This window comes from Musca autumnalis, unplaced genomic scaffold (assembly GCF_047663935.1).
Source record: "Musca autumnalis isolate F117 unplaced genomic scaffold, ASM4766393v1 scaffold_5, whole genome shotgun sequence".
Lineage (NCBI taxonomy): Eukaryota > Metazoa > Arthropoda > Insecta > Diptera > Muscidae > Musca > Musca autumnalis.
The window spans coordinates 18573702-18597439 of record NW_027412088.1 but is presented as its reverse complement, the minus strand read 5'-3'; the positions used below and the strand labels follow the sequence as shown (position 1 = coordinate 18597439).

General features: G+C 36.6%; 1 protein-coding gene across 4 annotated transcripts in view; it reads left to right on the top strand.

Annotated features, from left to right (window-relative positions):
- The window catches only part of Vha44 (V-type proton ATPase subunit Vha44), a 49185-nt gene extending 25447 nt beyond the window's left edge, over positions 1 to 23738 (top strand). For 2 of the 4 annotated variants that reach the window (XM_073988491.1, XM_073988492.1), the window contains exons 4-11: positions 712 to 1807; positions 6557 to 6654; positions 11950 to 12136; positions 12359 to 12457; positions 12544 to 12799; positions 12865 to 12962; positions 13214 to 13358; positions 22452 to 23738. In XM_073988491.1, the coding sequence (XP_073844592.1) occupies positions 712 to 1807; positions 6557 to 6654; positions 11950 to 12136; positions 12359 to 12457; positions 12544 to 12799; positions 12865 to 12962; positions 13214 to 13358; positions 22452 to 22550 (2078 nt within the window). In that variant the 3' untranslated portion in view covers positions 22551 to 23738. The remainder of the gene's footprint in view (positions 1 to 711; positions 1808 to 6556; positions 6655 to 11949; positions 12137 to 12358; positions 12458 to 12543; positions 12800 to 12864; positions 12963 to 13213; positions 13359 to 22451) is intronic. The other 2 variants (XM_073988493.1, XM_073988494.1) reach the window with 1 other exon arrangement.

Genomic DNA, 23738 nt, shown 5'->3' with positions numbered 1-23738 from the left:
CAACTTGCATTCGCTGCCTCAATTACGATGGTAAAAGTTTTTTTAGGGGCAAGTCCATACTTCTTGAGCAAACAGCCCGAAGAGTGAAAAAACCCCTATGGCACCATATGTTGTGGCTGGAGATCCACTTCCATAACGGTCAATGTCGATCCATTCCTTTTAGTATCTCCTCCGCAAAAAAAAAATGTTTCAAAATACACAGCCTGAGGGTATATCTCTGTCGGCAAAGCCGACTGATACTTTTTTACTTGTTTTCATTTAAAATACGTATAAAGAAATTCAAATCACAAGAATGATTTGAATGATAACTTGCAGACCTTGTGTAGGCCTTGGTTTGAGCGTTACTGTACATAAAGAAAACCAACTTTGTTTGACATAACCTCAATTTTTTGTGCAATATTGTATGAAACAGATTTTTTGAATTAAAAAAAAAATAGTTATTTAAATAATATATTGTAGCATAGTGTTATTATAATTACAAAAAAGAACAGCAGGACATATTAGTTGTAACAAATTGTATTTATTCTTCTTATCAAAGTTTAATAATAATGAATGTATATGTACCAAACCCCCCCACCCCCTCTCCAATATCAAATATACTACGAAAACCCCAAAAAAAAAAAAAAAACAAATTTGATATGTTTAAACAATGTTTGAATGCTTAAATCCAAAACAACCACCAACAAAACCCTGTAACAAATTCAAATTAAGGTCCTGGTCCGCCTGATGATTGCTGCACCACTACAACGCATGCTACAACAACCCATAGCACGGCCATACATTCAGATTTAACGGGTAAATCATCGAATTTATCGAATAGTCACGACACAACAACTACCACTACCACAACTACTTCTTGCTCAGTTTGTCCTTCGGGAAGTTGTCTGAATTTTTCTTCCAATGAAGAAACTGAAGGTGATTTTGATATGTTATCATCGGCCTCTCCGCCTACGTGTCAATGTGATTATGGTGGTGATGATGTTGCAAGTATTAGCGCCACAAGCCCCACCACAGTGGCCAATGATAATTGTACCTTATCTTTATCGAATTCGGTGATAAATCTAAGGACCATTAATCCATTTCATCATACTACACGTCAACGCCACTTTGGTTTGACATCACCGATACGTAAGGAAAGCGTTGCCTCCGTGGCCTCTTCAACTTTTAATATATCCACAGCCATTACAGCGGCAACTACCTGTGCCACTGGGCCGGTGACAACAACAAATAGTTTGTATTTTTGTTCAAGTTCAGCTCCCAGTGGAGGATCAACAAGCTTAACGGCACGTTCTCTGTTCAATAAATTGACATCTTCTACTCACAACAATAATACCTGTAGCATAAATAATAATTCCACCTCCACTACGACCACCACATTGTGTAGCCTAACCAATCAAAAGACGACACCATCAACGCCAACACATCACCATAATTCAGGTTCTTCTTCACGTGGTTTTGCTGGATTTTTTTGTAGTAACCATAGTCGTAGTACCTCGAAAACGGATGTCAATGAGAGTCATCATCAGCAGCAGCAACAGCCGCAGTCGCAGCATCATCAGCAACAACAACAACAGCTACACTGTCATCATCACAGCCACCAACCACAGCAACATCACTCCCACAACCAACACCATGAACACCACCACCATCATTCTCATCATCCACCAGACCATTATGGTGGTAGTGGTGTTACTGATAATAATCAACATAAACATTTGAAGAGTAGTGATAGTTTATCAGATGATGTTAGTGATACATTTGAATGGTGGTTTCAAAGACACAAAAGAAATTCAACAAAAAAGAGCAGGTATACCATACAAAACAACATGATGTCGTCTCATGTCATACTGACAGCCACCCCACCATCACCCCTCATTCCATACAACAACATATCCATAGTCTCCAAAATCATTTCCATACGTCTTCTTTGTTTCATTTAAATAGTCATTTCATATCAGTTTGTGTAAAAAAAGACAACAAAAGGATGTGTCATTCATCCTCATCCGTTCATTGACATTTTATTTTGCCATCGAAGCTGAATCACAATTTCTGATTTTATCCTTCTTCTTTTATGCACTTGTTTATTAATAGTTTTGTGGTAAAATGAATTAATATTTGCCAAAATTTGAAGTCAAATCACTGGCAAATGACAAATTCCAAAAATATATTAGGTTATGTTTATCAGCAGTGACTCCACTAGGATTCCTTCGATTCGTTGGTTTCATCGTGTGTAGTTTGAAAATACAGCTAGGCATAGAAAAATAATTTCCAGGTTTACGTAGTAGCAATGAATACTAAAGCAATGAATGAAATGGTACCGCCCGATTTTAGGTATTTTATATTTTTCGCTACATTTTCTGATAAAAACTGTAAATTGGCACTAATGGTTCCCAGTGGTTAAAAAACCACTATAACAAATTTTAGATAAAAGAAAGGGTCAATAGAAGCACCCTTTTAGAAAGGGCGATAGAAGCACCCATTCTCTCATAAAGGTCTATAGACGCATCCTTTCTTTGAAATAGGGTCAATAGAAGCACCCTTTCTCTCATAAAGGTCTATAGAAGCATCCTTTCTTTCAAACTGGGTCAATAGAAGCACCCTTTTTTCAGAAAGGGTCAATAGAATTCAATATATACACCCTTTCTTTCAGAAAGGATCAATAAAAGCACCTTTTGTTTCAGAAATGGTCAATAGAAGCATCGAAGCACCCTTTGTTTCAGAAAGGGTCAATAGAAGCACCCTTTGTTTCAGAAAGGGTCAATAGAAGCACCCTTTGTTTCAGAAAGGGTCAATAGAAGCACCCTTTGTTTCAGAAAGGGTCAATAGAAGCACCTTTGTTTCAGAAAGGGTCAATAGAAGCACCCTTTCTTTCTGAAAGTGTCAATAGAAGCACCCTTTCTTTCTGAAAGTGTCAATATAAGCACCCTTTCTTTCAGAAAGGATCAAAAGAAGCACCCTTTGTTTCAAAAAGGATCAATAGAAACACCCTTTGTTTCAGAAAGGATCAATAGAAGCACCCTTTCTTTCTGAAAGGGTCAATAGAAGCACCCTTTGTTTCAGAAAGGATCGATAGAAACACCCTTTGTTTCAGAAAGGATCAATAGAAACACCCTTTCTTTCTGAAAGGGTCAATAGAAGCACCCTTTGTTTCAGAAAGGATCAATAGAAACACCCTTTGTTTCAGAAAGGGTCAATAGAAGCACCCTTTGTTTCAGAAAGGGTCAATAGAAGCACCCTTTGTTTCAGAAAGGGTCAATAGAAGCACCCTTTGTTTCAGAAAGGGTCAATAGAAGCACCCTTTGTTTCAGAAAGGGTCAATAGAAGCACCCTTTGTTTCAGAAAGAGTCAATGGAAGCACCCTTTCTTTCAGAAAGAGTCAATAGAAAAACCTTTGTTTCAGAAAGGGTCAATAGAAGCACCCTTTGTTTCAGAAAGGGTCAATAGAAGCACCCTTTGTTTCAGAAAGGGTCAATAGAAGCACCCTTTGTTTCAGAAAGGGTCAATAGAAGCACCCTTTGTTTCAGAAAGGGTCAATAGAAGCACCCTTTGTTTCAGAAAGGGTCAATAGAAGCACCCTTTGTTTCAGAAAGGGTCAATAGAAGCACCCTTTGTTTCAGAAAGGGTCAATAGAAGCACCCTTTGTTTCAGAAAGGGTCAATAGAAGCACCCTTTCTTTCTGAAAGTATCAATATAAGCACCCTTTCTTTCTGAAAGTGTCAATATAAGCACCCTTTCTTTCTGAAAGTGTCAATATAAGCACCCTTTCTTTCAGAAAGGATCAATAGAAACACCCTTTGTTTCTGAAAGGATCAATAGAAACACCCTTTGTTTTAGAAAGGATCAATAGAAACACCCTTTGTTTTAGAAAGGATCAATAGAAGCACCCATTGCACCCTTTCTTTCAGAAAGGATCAATAGAAACACCCTTTGTTTCTGAAAGGATCAATAGAAACACCCTTTGTTTTAGAAAGGATCAATAGAAACACCCTTTGTTTTAGAAAGGATCAATAGAAGCACCCATTCTTTCAGAAAGGGTCAATAGAGGCACCATTTCTTTCAGAAAGGGTCAATAGAAGCACCATTTCTTTCAGAAAGGGTCAATAGAAGCACCCTTTCTTTCTAAAAGTGTCAATATAAGCAGCCCTTCTTTGAGAAAGGGTCAATAGAAGCACCCTTTCTTTCTAAAAATGTCAATATAAGCAGCCCTTCTTTCAGAAAGGGTCAATAGAAGCACCCTTTGTTTCAGAAAGGGTCAATAGAAGCACCCTTTGTTTCAGAAAGGGTCAATAGAAGCACCCTTTGTTTCAGAAAGGGTCAATAGAAGCACCTTTGTTTCAGAAAGGGTCAATAGAAGCACCCTTTCTTTCTGAAAGTGTCAATAGAAGCACCCTTTCTTTCTGAAAGTGTCAATATAAGCACCCTTTCTTTCAGAAAGGATCAAAAGAAACACCCTTTGTTTCAGAAAGGATCAATAGAAACACCCTTTGTTTCAGAAAGGATCAATAGAAGCACCCTTTCTTTCTGAAAGGGTCAATAGAAGCACCCTTTGTTTCAGAAAGGATCGATAGAAACACCCTTTGTTTCAGAAAGGATCAATAGAAACACCCTTTCTTTCTGAAAGGATCAATAGAAACACCCTTAGTTTCAGAAAGGGTCAATAGAAGCACCCTTTGTTTCAGAAAGTGTCAATAGAAGCACACTTTGTTTCAGAAAGTGTCAATAGAAGCACCCTTTGTTTCAGAAAGGGTCAATAGAAGCACCCTTTGTTTCAGAAAGGGTCAATAGAAGCACCCTTTGTTTCAGAAAGAGTCAATGGAAGCACCCTTTCTTTCAGAAAGAGTCAATAGAAAAACCTTTGTTTCAGAAAGGGTCAATAGAAGCACCCTTTGTTTCAGAAAGGGTCAATAGAAGCACCCTTTGTTTCAGAAAGGGTCAATAGAAGCACCCTTTGTTTCAGAAAGGGTCAATAGAAGCACCCTTTGTTTCAGAAAGGGTCAATAGAAGCACCCTTTCTTTCTGAAAGTATCAATATAAGCACCCTTTCTTTCTGAAAGTGTCAATAGAAACACCCTTTGTTTCTGAAAGGATCAATAGAAACACCCTTTGTTTCTGAAAGGATCAATAGAAACACCCTTTGTTTTAGAAAGGATCAATAGAAGCACCCATTCTTTCAGAAAGGGTCAATAGAGGCACCATTTCTTTCAGAAAGGGTCAATAGAAGCACCATTTCTTTCAGAAAGGGTCAATAGAAGCACCCTTTCTTTCTAAAAGTGTCAATATAAGCAGCCCTTCTTTGAGAAAGGGTCAATAGAAGCACCCTTTCTTTCTAAAAATGTCAATATAAGCAGCCCTTCTTTCAGAAAGGGTCAATAGAAGCACCCTTTGTTTAAGAAAGGATTAATAGAAACACCCTTTCTTTCTGAAAGGGTCAATAGAAACACCCTTTGCTTCAGAAAGGATCAATAGAAACACCCTTTGTTTCAGAAAGGATCAATAGAAGCACCCCTTCTTTCTGAAAGGGTCAATAGAACCACCCCTTTTTTCAGAAAGGGTCAATAGAAACACCCTTACTTTCAGAAAGGAGCAATAGAAACACCCTTTGTTTCAAAAAGGGTCAATAGAAGCACCCTTTCGTTCTGAAAGTGTCAATAGAAGCACCCTTTGTTTCCGAAAGGATCAATAGAAACACCCTTTGTTTCAGAAAGGATCAATAGAAACACCCTTTGTTTCAGAAAGGATCAATAGAAGCACCCTTTCTTTCAGAAAGTGTCAATAGAAACACCCTTTGTTTCAGAAAGGATCAATAGAAGCACCCTTTTTTCAGAAAGGGTCAATAGAAGCACCCTTTCTTTCAGAAAGGATCAATAGAAACACCCTTTATTTCTGCAAGGGTATATAGAAGCACCCTCTGTTTCAGCAAGGATCTATAGAAATACCCTTTGTTTCAGCAAGGATCTAAAGAAGCACCCTTTGTTTCAGCAAGGGTCTATAGAAGCACACTTTCTTTCAGAAGGATCCTTTTCGTCAGAAAGGGTCTATAGAAGCACTCTTTCCTTTCGAATACCAATGTTTTGACATAGCCTTCACATAAAGGTTTCATTGCATATTTTGTATTTTCATATTAGAAGGCTGCATTTAGGATACACTTCTAAGTCTTTGAGTTCCAGGAAAATCATCACTTTTAGTTTTTAATATACACCAGGAGCAATTTTTTTTTCATTTGAACGCCTTTTTTAAATCACTTAAACACTAACGCACCTCATCAATTTCCCCATCACATCACAAAACTGTTTAATCACAACCAACACATTTATGCTCTGCTCTTCACTATTCCAATTTGTCTTTTTTCTTTGGTTTCGTTTTGTGCAATACTTTTTTCGTTTTCTTATTCTTTTTGCCCCCACCCACCACCAACCTTTACCCTTTCCTTCCACCCGCACCCCAACAACAAAAATCCATTTTTATTGCAACAAAACATAAATCTCAAAAATAGCAGTCACTCATCAACGAGTCAATTAAATTTAAATATTGGATTTAATTTAACATCAACTCATAGATCGTCGCCAGTGAGTAGTTGTTGTGGCAGTAGTAGCCATGGTCGCTCCAGTCCGGATATTGATATGGGCGAACCGCCAGCGTTGCCCTTGAGTCCAGGTTAGCGGGTTGTGTTTATACTGTGTGTGTTTGTGTCTGTACATATCAAACAAACAAAAAAAATACCACCAATACTATAACTACCTTTCTTCATCTCTCTACTATCAATTATATCACACAAATACATATGTAATAGAAGTATTTATTTTTTTACAGATTAATTTACATGTACACACTTCAAAAAAATGATGGTGTACATTTATTTGTGTTTTTTATGCAGTACATTTTATTTAATTTTCTTTTTGTTCCTTTTTTCACTTCAGTTATGAGTTTTTACCACTTTTTCACAATTGCCTATTTTGTTTTGCTGGTTTTCAATTAGCTGAATTTTCTTGTACCTACTTCTCCAATATGGTTATAATAAAAAAGTTTGTCGTCTTTTAAGATACGAATGTGGTTCCAACAAGTTTGTTGTTATTAATCCTGTTGGAGTGTAAATATTCTCTACACACGTTTTTTTATTTCAATTTTTTTGCATTTTCCACTACATGAAATTATGAAAAATGATGTATATAAAATTTGTCCGTTTTTTGTAAGACAGTTTTTTGTCGCAATTTAAAAAAAACTATGATTTTGTGATTTTTATTTTTTGATGCATTTTTGTAAATGTTATTTTTGTAAAAAAAATATTATATTATGTCCTAGATGGTTGGGACTGATCCAAGAGACCCAAATGTTAAGGACAAGACATAGATAAGTTAATACCCTAGACAGACGGCAGAGTTAATTTGCATTAAAAATGTCCTAATTTGAATTAATTTTTCACCCTGACAGACGATAGTATCTGCATTAATGAAACAGCTGTTTGTGTTGTTTGTTTGTACCCAGCAGACCATTTCATAAAGCTTTACAAAAGTTCGCCAAAATATGCGAAACAAATACACTTTCTAGCTTTGATCTTTTCACCACGATGAAGCAAAAATAAATTTAATTTATTCGCGATATTTTTGAATTTTTTAATATTATAAAAATATTGCAAAACTTTAAAAAACAGTTGAGGAAGATATAATTTTCGATAGAATTGGTATGGTGGGTAATGAATTTTTTGTGAAAATAAAAATTTGAAAAAGAGATTTGTTAGAAGGCTTGAAAACCGATTAGCTGCTATTCTACTCGCGAAAGACCACTACTTATTTTGAAGAAACGCGAAAATTGCTGATTTGCTTTCCCTTTTTATTTTCTTAAACATGGAAATTTGACAAAAGACAATTGATTTTCAATAGCATTGCCATATTGAAATTGCTAAATTCAGTTTAAATTTCCTTTGATTTTGTGCATTAAGAATGTGGATAATACCCTAGACAGACGGCAGCGTTAATTTGCATTAATAACTGTATTTAATTTTGGCCTGACAGACGACAGTTTCTGCATTTACGAAACAGCTGATTGCTGTTTTGTTGTTGTTTGCAATGTATTTATTGTTTTCCTTGTGTCTCAGAGCATGAATATGCTCTCTCCTCCATATGAATATGGGCTCTCTTCTACGGCATTGCCATATTGAAATACCTAAATGCCTTTTAAATGCAGCTCGATTTTGTGCATTAAGAATGTGGATAATGCACGAATTAATTTGAATTAAGGCAGTTAATGCAAATTAACGCTGCCGTCTGTCTAGGGTATAAGTTATTTACATACATATATACACATTGATGCCTTCACACATGAAATTTGCCGAATTCACAAATGAAATCAGCCGTAATTTGGCTGAAGGGTCACTTCCTGGTACATCGCAAAAACATTGGAACGCTCCTTCAGGAAGCTTTGGCCTTGTGAAAGCGCAAATTGTGGTAATTTGTCATTTCACGAAAAATTTTCACTTTCACAAGGCAAAACTGCCAGAATTTTTATTGCCCACCTGTAGGCCCTTAGTCGTGAATTTTTTAAATAGTTTTTATTGCCCACATATTGGCTCTTAGACCTGATTTTTATACCCTCCACCATAAGATAAAATCTATTAAATGTACGTAGGACTTTTGGTATTGAAAGCGGGCTATGTAGGTCCACGTTTTCGTATAACCCCCATACAAAGTGACGCGTCGTCGTTTTAAGGAATTTTTAAGATATTTGTCCCATTTGACCACCGAATCGGTTGTAATTTGGTATTACGTCTTTTCAGTGGATAAAAATATTTCTACCAAAGTTTGTTTATATAGGTCCACGTTTTGGTATAGCCCCCATATAACATCCCTTATATAGTACGCGTCACTTTTATTTTGAATGTATTAGTCCCATTTAACCACAGAATCGGTTTTAACTTTGTATTTTGTGTTTCCAGAGGCTAAGAAACGTTTCTACCATAAAATGTTTACATAGGTCCACGTTTTGGTATAGTCCCCATAGGACGATACCTCCCGATTTTCAGTATATTGAAGGTTTTAGCCTCATTATCACACCGAAATGGCTGAAAATTGGTCTTCGTTGCGGGTACAAAAGTTTCCCCCAGAAATTTGTAGGTATAGGTCCACGCCCCTACAGAACGGTTCCTACAGATTTTCGGTATTTTGAAGGTTGTGGCCACATTAATCCACTGAAATGGCTGAAATTTGGTATTTTGTCATCATTTGGGGTATAAAACGTTCCATATGAAATTTGTTGTATAGGTCCACGCCTTTATATAGCCCCCATAGAACTTACCTCCCGATTTTCGGTGTTTTGAAGGTTGTGGCCTCAATATTCCCTAGAAATGGCTGATATTTGGTATTTAGTCTTCGTTGGGGGTATAAAACTTTCTCCCAGAAACTTATCGGTACAGGTCCTCATATAGCCCATATAGGACGATATATCCCAATTTTTGGAATTCACTTCAATACAGTTCGTGGTGGAGGGTATAAAAAGTTCGGCCCGGCCAAACTTAACGCTTTTCTTACTTGTTTTAAATAATTTTTATTGCATTCCTATACGCCTTTATGAGTGGATTTTTATACCCTCAGCCTTCAGGCTAAAGAGGGTATATACACTTTGATACGATGAAAATGTGCCTCATCGAAATAATGGTTTTAGACCCCAAGTATATTTGGACGAAATGTGTTTCAGACAATTTGGAGTCGATCTAGCCATGTCCGTCCGTCTGTCTGTCTGTCCTGCTGGTTGGAGCGCACAATAACTCTCGAACGGATAAACCGATTCGGTTCAAATTTTGGCTTTCGTAATATTTTGCCTAAACTTATATCGGTCCACTCCTTCCGGTACCTCCCCCACAAAAGTTCGAAAATGTTCGGAAAATTTGTGCGCACGATAACTCCTGAAGGAAGTAATCGATTTGATCCATACTCTGCACATCGTGAAATTTCTACTAAACTTAGATGAGGTTCCAAAATGGACTCAATCGGTTCACTCCTTCGGGTACCTCCCACACGAAATTTCGAATAAGTTCAGATTAGGACCTGCTCTCGAATCGCTTTGGTTTTTGTTGCAACAACTTGTATTCACTGCCCCCGTACGACAGTACAAGTTTCATCAGGGGCAAGTCCATACTCCCTGAGAAAATAGCCTGAAAGATGCAAAAAGCCCCTATAACACCGTGTGTAGTGGATGGAGCGCAATATAACTCTCGAACAGATTTGCCGATTCGGTCCAAAATTTGGCCTTCGTAATATTTTGTCCAAACAAAGTTTAAATTCGAAGATAAACCATATCGGTCCACTCCTTCAGGTACCTCCCCCACAAAAGTTCAAAAATTTTCGGAAAAATTGTGCGCACGATAAATCTTGAAGGGAGTGATCGATGTAATCCATACTTTGCACATCCTAATATATCTACCAGATATAGATCAAGTTCGAATATGGACTATATTTGTCCTTCTAGTACCTCTGACACACAATTTCGGATAAGTTCACTTTATGACCTGCTCTCAAATCACCTTGATTTTTGTTGAAGCGATTTGCATTCGCTACCTCCATTATGACGGTAAAAGTTTTTTCAGGGGCAAGTCCATATTTTTTTAGGAAAACAGCCCGAAAGGTGTAAAAAATCCCTATGTCACCCACCATATGTGGCTGTCGGAAAGCACGATAACTCTGGAACTTTTCAACCGATTTGGTCCAACATTTGGTCATCGCCATATTATATCCAAACTTAGTTTCATATGGCAATACCAGTCCACAACTTCCGGTACTTCTCCCCAATATTTAAAAAATGACACTAAAATGCTAGGACGAGATCACATGAATGCTGCAACCAATTTGGTCCAAACTCTGGATTTCCTTATATATTGTCAAAATTTAGTTTAACTTTTAAAATGGCCCATATCGGTCCTCCCTAAGGGTACCTCCCCCATAAAGGTTCAACATTTGTGTCTTAGTGCAGTTAATTCCTAATCCACATTTTGTCGGCAAGTTCAAATGTCCAAAAAGGGCCACAAAATTCTGAAGAGACCTTAAATTCATTCGCTCTGTCCGTAGGTGAGAGTTTCACTTCACATTGGCTGAGGGTATATATCTGTCGGCAAAGCCTACTGACACTTTTTTACTTGTTTTGTATAATTTTTATTGCCTACTTATAGGCCCTTATGCGTGGATTTTTTAAATAATTTTTATTGCCCATCTATAGGACCTTAGGCCTGCATTTTTTAAATAAGTTTTTATTGCCGACCAATAGGCTCTTAGGCCTGAATTTTTTAAATAATTTTTTATTTCCGACCTATTGGCCCTTAGGCGTGAAATTTTTAAATAATTTTTTATTGTCCACCTGAAAACATACAAAACTTCTTTTGACACCTACGAAAAGGCTATTTGTTTTTAATATTAAAGAGCTGTTTAGGCCCACCACTCCTGTTATTGTATTGTACACCCGGCAAAGCCGACTGCTTCTTTTTTGCTTGTTTTGTTTTTCTTAGTAATACACATTGAGTTGTTTTTTTTTATTTGCTTCGTGTTTTAAGTGTCATTCAATTTTAAATCTTTATATTTGTTTTCAAAAACAAATGCTTGTTTGTTAATCCTTTTATGCTGTGCTCTTTATTTAAATGTATGTATATGTTGTAGTGTCTTAGTATATAGTGAACAAAAACGTAACAAAATTCAAAACAAAAGAAATACATAATTTATTTTAGACAGAGAAGCATAACATAGATAAAGCTTTAATATTTTTATGTCAATCTTCAAATGACAAGTACAAATCTATGCCGCTTAACCACCTTTATAATATCTTAAATGAAACTTGTGTATGTTTATTGTTTGTAGTTATATATAACTTATTGTAGCTTTTGAACAACAGTTTTTCTTTTTAAATTCTAATAATATTTATTTTTCATTTTTATTTACTTGAATTTCCCAATTCACCATCCTACAACAATAGCCGATTTACCCAATTACATTACACGCTTCCAATGGGATATGGCCAAGTATCCAATTAAGCAATCTTTGCGTAATATTGCCGATATCATTTCTAAGCAAGTTGGTCAAATTGATGCTGATTTGAAAACCAAATCAAATGCCTATAACAATTTGAAGGGCAGTTTGCAGAATTTGGAAAAGAAACAAACGTAAGTGGAAACAAATAAAATATAAAATTGAGTGCATCTATTTCCCAATTAAAATTTAAATTTAAAATTTAAAAATTTTACCATAAAATTTAAAAATTTGTCATAAAATTTTGGATTTTATCTCTCCTCGAAAATTCTTTTTCTTTCGTTTGTTACCCAATTCTCCCAAAAATAATTATTTTTATTAATTGCATCATATTTTGTATTTTTCCCAATTTTTAGTGGCAGTTTGTTAACTCGCAACTTGGCCGATTTGGTTAAAAAGGAACATTTCATTTTGGATTCCGAGTATTTAACCACTCTCTTGGTTATTGTGCCAAAGTAAGTAGCTAGCAACAATGAATGTCCTCATTTCATTTGTCATTCATCTTTCTCATTTCCGCTAATCTCAACATTTTTCTTTCTAGAATGTTGGCCAATGAATGGATGGCCAATTATGAACAAATCACCGATATGATTGTGCCACGTTCATCGACATTGATTACCCAAGACAATGATTACTGCCTGTACAATGTTACCTTGTTCAAGAAGGTTGTTGAGGAATTCAAGTTACATGCCCGCGAAAAGAAATTCATTGTTCGTGATTTCGTTTACAACGAAGAAGAATTGGCCGCTGGCAAAAATGAAAGAACCAAATTGATGACCGACAAGAAGAAGCAATTTGTAAGTGATGGAAGTGGGAATTTCAATAAAATGTGTGTGGTATTAATTTAATTGTTTTGTTTTAGGGTCCCTTGGTCAGATGGTTGAAAGTGAATTTCAGCGAAGCCTTCTGTGCTTTGATCCATGTCAAGGCATTGCGTGTCTTTGTTGAATCTGTTTTGAGGTGAGTGAAAGAGGAAGACGTTGCTAAAAAACAAACTACAGTCGAACTTCTCTAACCCCCCTCTCTATAATGAAGAGTTTTATTAAAAACTAAATGTGTATTCCCACATAAAATATACTGTTGGTGTCTAATTTTCTCTCCGTCCCCAGCAGCTATGTGACAGAGAAGTTTGGATATGTTTACCACAAAAATCCCTGATGGGACAAGGGATTTATGATAATTTTAATTTATTTATCTTTTTGTCTTTCCAGATACGGCTTGCCTGTTAATTTCCAAGCCATTCTTATTGAACCCAACAAGAAGAGCATAAAACGTCTACGTGACTGCTTAAACCAATTGTATGGTCATTTGGATGGTGCTTCAGCTGGTGGACAATGGTCTAGCAGTGGTGCTGATGTGAGTATTGGAAATTTGTATTTAGTCAAGTGACAAGAGGATACTTTTCATTCAAACTATTTAAAACCGAACGTCTTTATATTTTCGGAACTTGTCGTACAACCCAAAAGTTCAAAGGAAATTAATGGGCTATTAAGTTTGTATTAGAACGGAGCCTTGTGGATAAGTTCACGTGGATTTAAAAAAAATCAACCGTCATCGGGCCAATAAACGTGGATTTTTTGAAGAATATTTTTTTAACCATCATCAGGCCAATAAACGTGGATTTTTTAAAGAATATTTTTAAACCATCATCAGGCCAATAAACGTGGATTTTTTATAGAATATTTTTTAACCATCATCAGGCCAATAAACGTGGATTTTTTAAAAAATATTTTTTAACCATCATCAGGCCAATAAACGTGGATTTTTAAAGAATATTTTTTAACCATCATCAGGCCAATAAACCTGGATTTTTTAAAGAATATTTTTTAACCATCATCAGGCCAATAAACGTGGATTTTTTAAAAAATATTTTTTCAACCATCATCAGGCCAATAAACGTGGATTTTTTAAAGAATATTTTTTAACCATCATCAGGCCAATAAACGTGGATTTTTTAAAGAATATTTTTTAACCATCATCAGGCCAATAAACGTGGATTTTTTAAAGAATATTTTTTAACCATCATCAGGCCAATAAACGTGGATTTTTTAAAGAATATTTTTTAACCATCATCAGGCCAATAAACGTGGATTTTTTAAAGAATATTTTTTAACCATCATCAGGCCAATAAACGTGGATTTTTTAAAGAATATTTTTTCAACCATCATCAGGCCAATAAACGTGGATTTTTTAAAGAATATTTTTTAACCATCATCAGGTCAATAAACGTCGGTTTTTTATAGAATATTTTTTAACCATCATCAGGCCAATAAACGTTGATTTTTTATAGAATATTTTTTAACCATCATCAGGCCAATAAACGTGGATTTTTTAAAGAATATCTTTTAACCATCATCAGGCCAATAAACGTGGATTTTTTAAAGAATATTTTTTAACCATCATCAGGCCAATAAACGTCGGTTTTTTATAGAATATTTTTTAACCATCATCAGGCCAATAAACGTGGATTTTTTAAAGAATATTTTTTAACCATCATCAGGCCAATAAACGTGGATTTTTTAAAGAATATCTTTTAACCATCATCAGGCCAATAAACGTGGATTTTTTAAAGAATATTTTTTAACCATCATCGGGCCAATAAACGTGGATTATTTAAAGAATATTTTTTAACCATCATCAGGCCAATAAACGTGGATTTTTTAAAGAATATTTTTTAACCATCATCGGGCCAATAAACGTGGATTATTTAAAGAATATTTTTTAACCATCATCAGGCCAATAAACGTGGATTTTTTAAAGAATTTTTTTCCTAAGATCATCTGGAAAATAAACGTGGATTTTTAAAGAATATTTTTCCAATGATCATCTGGAAAATAAACGTGGATTTTTAAAGAATATTTTTTCAAAGATCATCTGGAAAATAAACACCGATTTTTTAAGAATATTTTTTCAAAGATCATCTGGAAAATAAACACCGATTTTTTAAGAATATTTTTTCAAAGATCATCTGGAAAATAAACACCGATTTTTTAAGAATATTTTTTCAAAGATCATCTGGAAAATAAACACCGATTTTTTAAGAATATTTTTTCAAAGATCATCTGGAAAATAAACACCGATTTTTTAAGAATATTTTTTCAAAGATCAACAGGAAAGTAAACGCGGGTTTTTGTTTCAAAAATCATCAGATCATCATTGTCATTTTAAGGAATTGTTTTGGATATTGTATTTAGGCCTAAATAATTACGTTGGATGTCGCTGGCTGCGACCTGAGTTTCTCCTGGGAGGGATAGCGAATTTAACAACTCCCTGTGAGCCACCAATTCCCACCAACCAAATAAAAACACCTTCATAAATTTATATGTATGTGTATATGTGGGTATTTAGTAGCGCACGTAGCGTAAAGAGCGTTTATTTCTAACAAAAAAATATAAATTAAAAACTAATAAAAAATATAAGGAGCCATACAACTTACCGCAGTCTTTATCCCTCACGAACTAAATTTATTAAAAAAGGGCGACAATAATAAACCACAAAATTCTACTGCATTGCAAATTTCTAACGGTTTTGTTCCAACAAAAACCTGTTTGAATGACAATCAATGCAGTAGAATATGAGGAGAAAAGGACTGCGGTAAACAAAAATATAACAAAGGCTCAAACTGATCAGAACGACTCAAAACAAAATAAATCAAAACATAGAAACACACACATGCAAACATATGGATGGCTGTGTCAGTGACGTCACACTGTCACCCATATGATGCTGTATGTAAACTGAGATCAAATAAAATGTAAACAAACATAATAAATATGAGCGGCAGCGACATCCCCGCCCCCGTGAATCGACCCGATTCACTATTCAACATCTAAGACGGCAAGTTTTGAGACGGGGCGCTTTAAGACTCCAGTCGATGTGGCAATGTCAGCTTGTCGGACTACACCATCTTTGCCTAGGTACACCTCTTGCACTCGACCTCTTCTCCATTCACGACGAGAGACATCAGGATCACAAATTAAAACCAAGTCACCTGGGAATACGGGCTTTGTGTACTGGCACCATTTAGCTCTTCTCGTCAGTGTGGGCAAATATTCGGCGATCCATCTTTTCCAAAAGTGGTCACGAAGCTGTCGTGAGATACGCCACTGTTTCTTCAACACAGCTGGTTTGTCGACAATTGTTCCGGCTGGAGTTTCTGGCATATTTGGGTGGCCCAACAAAAAATGATTCGGCGTTAATGGTTCTTCTTCATCGGGACCAACAGGCAGATGGGTTAAAGGGCGTGAATTGACTATATTTTCCGCTTCAATGAGAAAACTATGTAACGTGTGCTCTCTGGGGGCGACTTCCTTCAACGTTACACGCAATACCTTTTTGACACATTGAACCATCCGTTCCCAAATGCCTCCTTCTGATGGATTATATGGGCAATTAAACTGCCAGTCAATGCCCTTTGTAGACAACTCATCTTTCACTCGGATCACATCGAAAACTTCTTCAAATCTCTTGGCTTCTTGGTCTGCTCCAACAAAATTCTTGCCATTATCACTCCGTATTCTTATGGGCGTTCCTCTGCGATTTATAAAATTGCGTATGGCTAAAATGCAGGCATCAGTTGACAGATCAAAGGCAATCTCCAAATGTATGGCTCTTATCGTCAAACATGTAAATAGAGCCACCCACCGTTTTTCATGACGTCGACCAATGGTGATGGTAATTGGGCCAAAATAATCTAACCCGGTATAGGCAAATGGACGGACATTTGGAGTTAATCTGTCGCTAGGCAGGGAACCCATAAATGGCGGCGTTGGAGAGACACTGCGTAACTTGCAGACATTACATTTGGAGATACAGCTTTTTAATAGTTTTCGAAGTCGAGGAATCCAATAACGTCTTCTTATGGCGGCAATAGTGGCTTCAAAGTTTTGGTGCTTCATAAGTTTATGCTCATGGACAACAATAAGTTCGGCTAGGCGGTGCTTTGGCGAAAGTATAATGGGACGTCTGGTTTCAATAGGCAAACAACTGGCGGCATCAATACGTCCATATACTCGCATCAAATTGTTCTCATCAATATAAGGCGACAGGGTATACAACGCATTGCTTTTTGGGATGGAACCACCAGAATTTAAAACATCTAATTCGAAGGCGAAACTTTCACGTTGAGATAGGCGGCAAAGAACAGTTTCGGCATCCTTCAATTCGGCGACTGTTAGACAACTTTCAATCCCTCCAATTTTCTTCTTCAAATATCGTTCGACAAATCTCAGGACATAACCCATTGTACGTTTTATCCTGAGAAAAGAAGAGAAACGATTAAAATCAATAACAACATTTGTACTGACCGTTAAAACAAATTTTGAACGAAGCTCTTCTTCAGGCGGCTCATCATTGGAGGTTGAAATCATTACGGGCCAATCATCCTCCGGCTGATGCAAAAATTGTGGACCTTGGTACCAGCGAGATTTGAAAGAGAAATCCATACTTCTTTTGGCTCTTGTTGTCGGCAACATTCAAATTTGTGGGCAACCATTTCCAATCAGTAGGACATGTGGAATCCAAAATCTCTGTGATTCGATGGGCGACAAATGGCTTATATCTTCTGTTGTCAGAATTTATCCAATTGATGACAGTTGAAGAATCACTCCAGCAAATTCGTCGGGAAACCTTGACCGAATGTTCCTTCTCGATGGTGCACAGCAAACGAGTTCCCAATACGGCAGCTTGAAGTTCAAGTCTGGGAATGGTCATTGATTTCAACGGAGCACATTTGGTTTTTGAGGTAATAAACGAGACTTCAATCTCACCATCTGACTTTATAGACCTCCAATACGACACGGCACCAAATGCGTCTTCGCTGGCATCGACGAAAATGTGCAACTCGACTGTTTCAGGCAATCCAATTCTAAAGTAGTATCTAGGAACACTCACTTGGGCCACATTCTTCAACTCATCACGCCAATTATTCCATATGTAAAACAGTTCATTTGGGATATCTTCGTCCCACCGAATATCATATCTCCAGACTTCTCTCAATAACAATTTAGCAGTTACCATGAAGTGACTTAATAAGCCCAGGGGATCATAAACTGACATGACAACACTCAACAATTCTCTTTTTGTCGGACACCTTTCTCCACTGATGATGTCTGGTTTGACTCGATGGAATTTCAGCTCAAACTTAAATGCGTCGTCACCAGGATTCCAATACATGCCTAGAATCTTTTCTGTGGAAAACTGAACATCGGCTAAATCATCACAGAAGTTGAAATTTCTTCCCAAATTACCCTCCAGAGCCACGACAACCTCTTTTGAATTCGATGTGAAATTGCGCAATTCGAAACCGGCTGACTTATGTATTTCACGCACTTGCATCGATATCTCTATGGCTTTCGCTGAAGTTTCGGAGCTGTCGACAAAATCATCAACATAATGGTTGTCGATAATTGCCTTCACTGCTCTGGGGTAACGATCACGAAATTCTAGGGCATTGGTCTCTTTCACATACTGGGCAATACAAGGCGAGCAAGCGGCTCCAAACGTCATCACAGTCATCTCATAAACATCTGGGGGGCAACATTCATTTCCACGCCAAAGAAATCTTTGAGAACACCTATCTTCTTTGGCAATAATAATTTGGTGAAACATCTCTTTGATATCTGCACAAACAGCAACTTTCCCCATTCGAAAATTAAACAAGACGGCAGGCAATGGTCTATATTGTTGAGGACCCTTCAATAGTTTTGAATTTAGAGAAACTCCTTCGACTTTGGCAGCAGCATCAAACACGAGGCGAAGTTTCCCAGGCTTCAGGGGATTCAACACACCAAAATGTGGCAGATACCAAGTTCTCGGGCTACAAATAGATATTTCGGATGATGTTAACTTTCGTACATACCCTTTGTTGACATAATCTTGAATGATTCTTTTGTAGTCGGCACCAAAATCAGGATTCTTCTTCATTTTCCGCTCAATTCCAACAAGTCGATTAAAGGCCATGGAATAGCTATCCGGCAGGACTACATTTTCATCACGCCATAGTAGTCTGGATTGAAATCTTCCGGCAACCTTTATCGTAAAATCCTTGAGCAACTGTCTAGCACGAACATCATCCTTAGCCTCTATTGTCGGCAGGGCCTTCACACCAAAATTTTCTGTTTCGAAGTAACTTGACACCAAATCATATAAATTTTGCTCTGGCTGAGCTGTCAGCAAACATGTGTGGGATGTAGGCTGTCTTCCACACACCTGACCAAAAACTACCCATCCTAGGGGTGTATTCGCTGCATAAGGTCCACCTTCTTCTAATGGCACAACTTCATCTGGTAACCCCAAATGACAATGATCAAGACCGATGAGCATCTTAGGCGTCACGTTGCAGTATGGCTTCACTGGCACTTCATAATGCTTATTTGACTTCATGTTGAAACTTTGAGTGGGCAATTTCAAATTTGGAACACCATACACATTTTTTAAAGCATACTTCCTCTTCTTAGAAATGCCACTCACATGAAGATCAACCACCATTGCACTTTCTTGAGACGACTTACCGCCATACCAGCTTAAATTCAGCTTGCTTTGACGACCACTAAGTCCAAGTTGCCTCACCAAGGAACTGTCTATCATTGTCACCGACGAACCTTCATCCAACAAGGCAAACGTTTCAACAACACAGTTCGAGCCATAAAGCCTCACAGGCACCACACGGAACAACAAGTTTGAATTTTCACAAATACTGGAAACACAACTCAATACAGGTTCGGCATCTGAATCACCTCGAGTAGCAACACAATTTAAATTTGAATTATTCTCACCAACTTCCTTTGATTTATCATGCAGCAATTTGTTATGTTTTCTTTGGCAACCATTCACCTGACATTCTTTCCTACGGCGGCAATTTCTAGTAGAATGTCCACTACCAAGGCAAGAAAAGCATAACCTTAACCTTTTCACTTCATTCCATCTATTCGGCACTGACATGGAATGAAATTTCTTGCAATCAAACAAATTGTGCTGCCCTCGGCATAATCGGCACTCTTCTTCTTTATCTCGATCATCGGATGCATACAGAACCACTTTTTTCTTGGTTTCACCTGTTGGACGACTTGTTGTTGTAAGCTGGACACTTCGAATCAAATTTGCAACACCTTTCAACCAATTGTTAAAATCCAAAACTGTAGGCCACGATTCCAAATTCGCCGAGTACTGAGCCCATTCCAACCTCTTACTCATGGGCAACTTTTGAATTAACTCATCCATTAGTGTAGGGTTTGATAAATGTTGATGACCATTAGCTGTTTCCAAAAAGGCGGCAAGATTCTGTACTTTTATTGCAAATGGCACCAACTTCTCCACAGCATTTTCACTAATGGACGGAATTTCCCTCACCTGCTTCAACTGCCCTCGTATTAACAATTCAGGTCGGCCATATTGGAATTTCAGTTGCTCCATCACCGTGTTCACATTATCCGGATGTATGAGCAACGACCTCACACATTCTCTGGCATCACCCTTCAACGCCTTCTGCAGTCGCAAACAATTTTCAAAATTATTATATTGGTAGGCTGCCGTTGAATGTTCAAATGCGGTCGAAAACATTGGCCAGTCTTCAGGAACACCACTAAAATTCGGCAAGTCATACAACTTTTTTGGCAATGGCGGCATCAAAAAGTTGTTATAATATGGCGGCTGTTGAACTGCATTAAACGGCTGCGTCAAGGGCGACTGAGATGCAGGCAGAGATGTTTGCAGCGAGGGTTGGGCAACTGACGACGGAGCTGGTTGCAGAGGCGGCAGCGGCCTACTGGTTACATAAGATTGGGGTGTGACACTCGGAACATTTGAGTCTACTTCAGACTGGGCACTGCTGGAACCACCACCATACTCACTCAAAATGTTACCAGTAACCACTTGTGTTGAATTTGGCGTTGATCCGTTAGCGGAAGTCCTTGCAGCTTTCAATGCACGCTGTGAATTCTGTAATTGTATCTGCAACACGTCAATTTGTTTCCTCAAGCTTTCCATTTCAACTTGGGAAACACTTTGCATTGTTGTTGCTGCAATCGGTTGCGTGAAAGCACCTGTTGTTGTTGTTGTACTAGAAGCTCCAGCAGTGGTAGGCATATTTGACCCCCCGGCTGAAGTGGAGGCACCAACTGGAACACTTTTAGTACCACTAGCATTTGTTTTTGTTGTATTTGGTGGCGATCTCGGCATCATGTTTACAGCACACAACAATGCACAGCAGGTATTAAAATGGCAGCACAAATCCAATAAATAAAATGTCGCTAAAATTTGCCACAAAAAAATTCTCCAAGTTCTATGGCGGCAAACAATTTTTTAAAATGGTGATAAATTTCACAAAAAATGGCTCCAACCTTAATTTTCAGCACCACAAAATTTCACACCAGAAGGGCTACACAATTATTTTTAGTTTCAGCACAACAAAACTTTTCAATCTCGGACAACAATTTTTAAAAAAATGGCAGCAAATTTCACACAAAATGTCTTCAACTATTTTCAGCACTCCAAAAAATATCTGCACTGCAAAATTTTTAATTCCAAAGGGCCACAAACAATTTTCTAAAATGGCCCCAAATTGCAAGACGGCACACTTGTTTCTTGAAACAGCAAACAAATTTCAGGACGACGGGCGACACAAATTTCCAAAAACAGTAATTCACAAAATTTCTCCAAATAAAATTTTCGGCAAAGTTCGCACCAGAATGCTAAATAAAAATTCCAATTTTTTCAGCAATCGCAACAAGAAATGCGAAATAAAGTTTTTCCAAAATTTTCCTCTTTATCGCTCTAGAGCTGCGAAATAAAGTTTGTCGCTGGCTGCGACCTGAGTTTCTCCTGGGAGGGATAGCGAATTTAACAACTCCCTGTGAGCCACCAATTCCCACCAACCAAATAAAAACACCTTCATAAATTTATTAAATTAAAAACTAATAAAAAATATAAGGAGCCATACAACTTACCGCAGTCTTTATCCCTCACGAACTAAATTTATTAAAAAAGGGCGACAATAATAAACCACAAAATTCTACTGCATTGCAAATTTCTAACGGTTTTGTTCCAACAAAAACCTGTTTGAATGACAATCAATGCAGTAGAATATGAGGAGAAAAGGACTGCGGTAAACAAAAATATAACAAAGGCTCAAACTGATCAGAACGACTCAAAACAAAATAAATCAAAACATAGAAACACACACATGCAAACATATGGATGGCTGTGTCAGTGACGTCACACTGTCACCCATATGATGCTGTATGTAAACTGAGATCAAATAAAATGTAAACAAACATAATAAATATGAGCGGCAGCGACATTGGAAACTTCCTAAACATTTTTTGTCATCTACGAAAATCCTGTCATTATTCGGTATCTATTCGGAAGACATTTATGGGCTGTGATTATTTAACTGTAGATTGATTCTTTTTTACTTGTTTATTTATCTCTACTTTTTGTTATTTCTTGCAGAATGTTGATATCCCCGGCTTGGGTTTCGGTCAAGCGGAATACTATCCCTACGTATTCTATAAAATCAACATCGATATGATAGAAGCTGCTAAAATGTAAAACCCAATAGCGTTGTTTTCCATGGAACAAAGAAGAAGCAAACATCATAGGCGTTTGTGTGTGCGCGTGCAGCAGAAAACAAGATAATTTCTTAAATAATTAGCTTAATTTTTAAAAAAGTCGTGTATAATTGTAATTTCAAGGAAAAAAAACAAAGAAAAAAGGAAACCTAAGTAAAAGTTAATACAACTATTATTATAATAATACTATGTATGTATTGTACAAACAAACAAAACAACAACTATTGTCTAATCTAACAAAGAAACAAAAGCAGTGATATCCAACTCCAAACCCCATATGGAAACTACCAAAACCAAAACAAAAGCTGGCGGCGGCTTGTTGCGTTTTTTCCATTTGAAGCTCTTGTTTCCTTTGTTTGTGGTTTATCTGTCACGTTACGATAACGTTCGTTTTCCTCTTTAAATTAAATGTTAAGTTTATATTTTTTTCTTGTCCATATTTGTTATTACATATTTTCTTTAAAAATAAGATTCCTTCTCCCCCCTCTCTCCACTTACACTTTACAACATCCATACAATGAAGAAGTACTAGAAAGTAGAACTTTTTTGGTTGTATTTTTTCTCTTTTTTTGTTTTGATTGTTAACAGTATTCTGTGTATAATTATGTTAAAAATAATAAATCTATTAAAAATGATTTTAAGAAAATAATTTTTAAACAAAAACAAAACCACCTTTTTAATGTTTTTATTTGATATAATTTTCATCATTTAGAAAAGCACAAAAACAACCCCACCCCGGTTACATAATGATCAAAATACAATAGCATACCTAAACTTATTGTTGTTGTTTTTTACTACTATTAATGGAACAATAATGTCTAAATTAAAAAAATAATAAACAAAGCAAATTGTTGATACAATACGAATATGCTATAAATATTTATATATACAAATTCAAAATAAAAAACAAAAAGGCAACAATTGCATAAACTCTATATATTAATCATGTTAGAACTATTTCAATTTATGTCTAAAACCCAAAAAAAAAACATTAATTGTTTACATACATATTTGCAAGCCACAACAACAACAATCTGAAATGTTTTACAATACCATCATAAAACATCCAATATTAAAAAATGATACTAACAAAATGCCATCCTTGTAAATAATTATATTGAAGAGAGATGAAAAAAATATGAAAACAAAAGAAAAAGACATTCCAAAA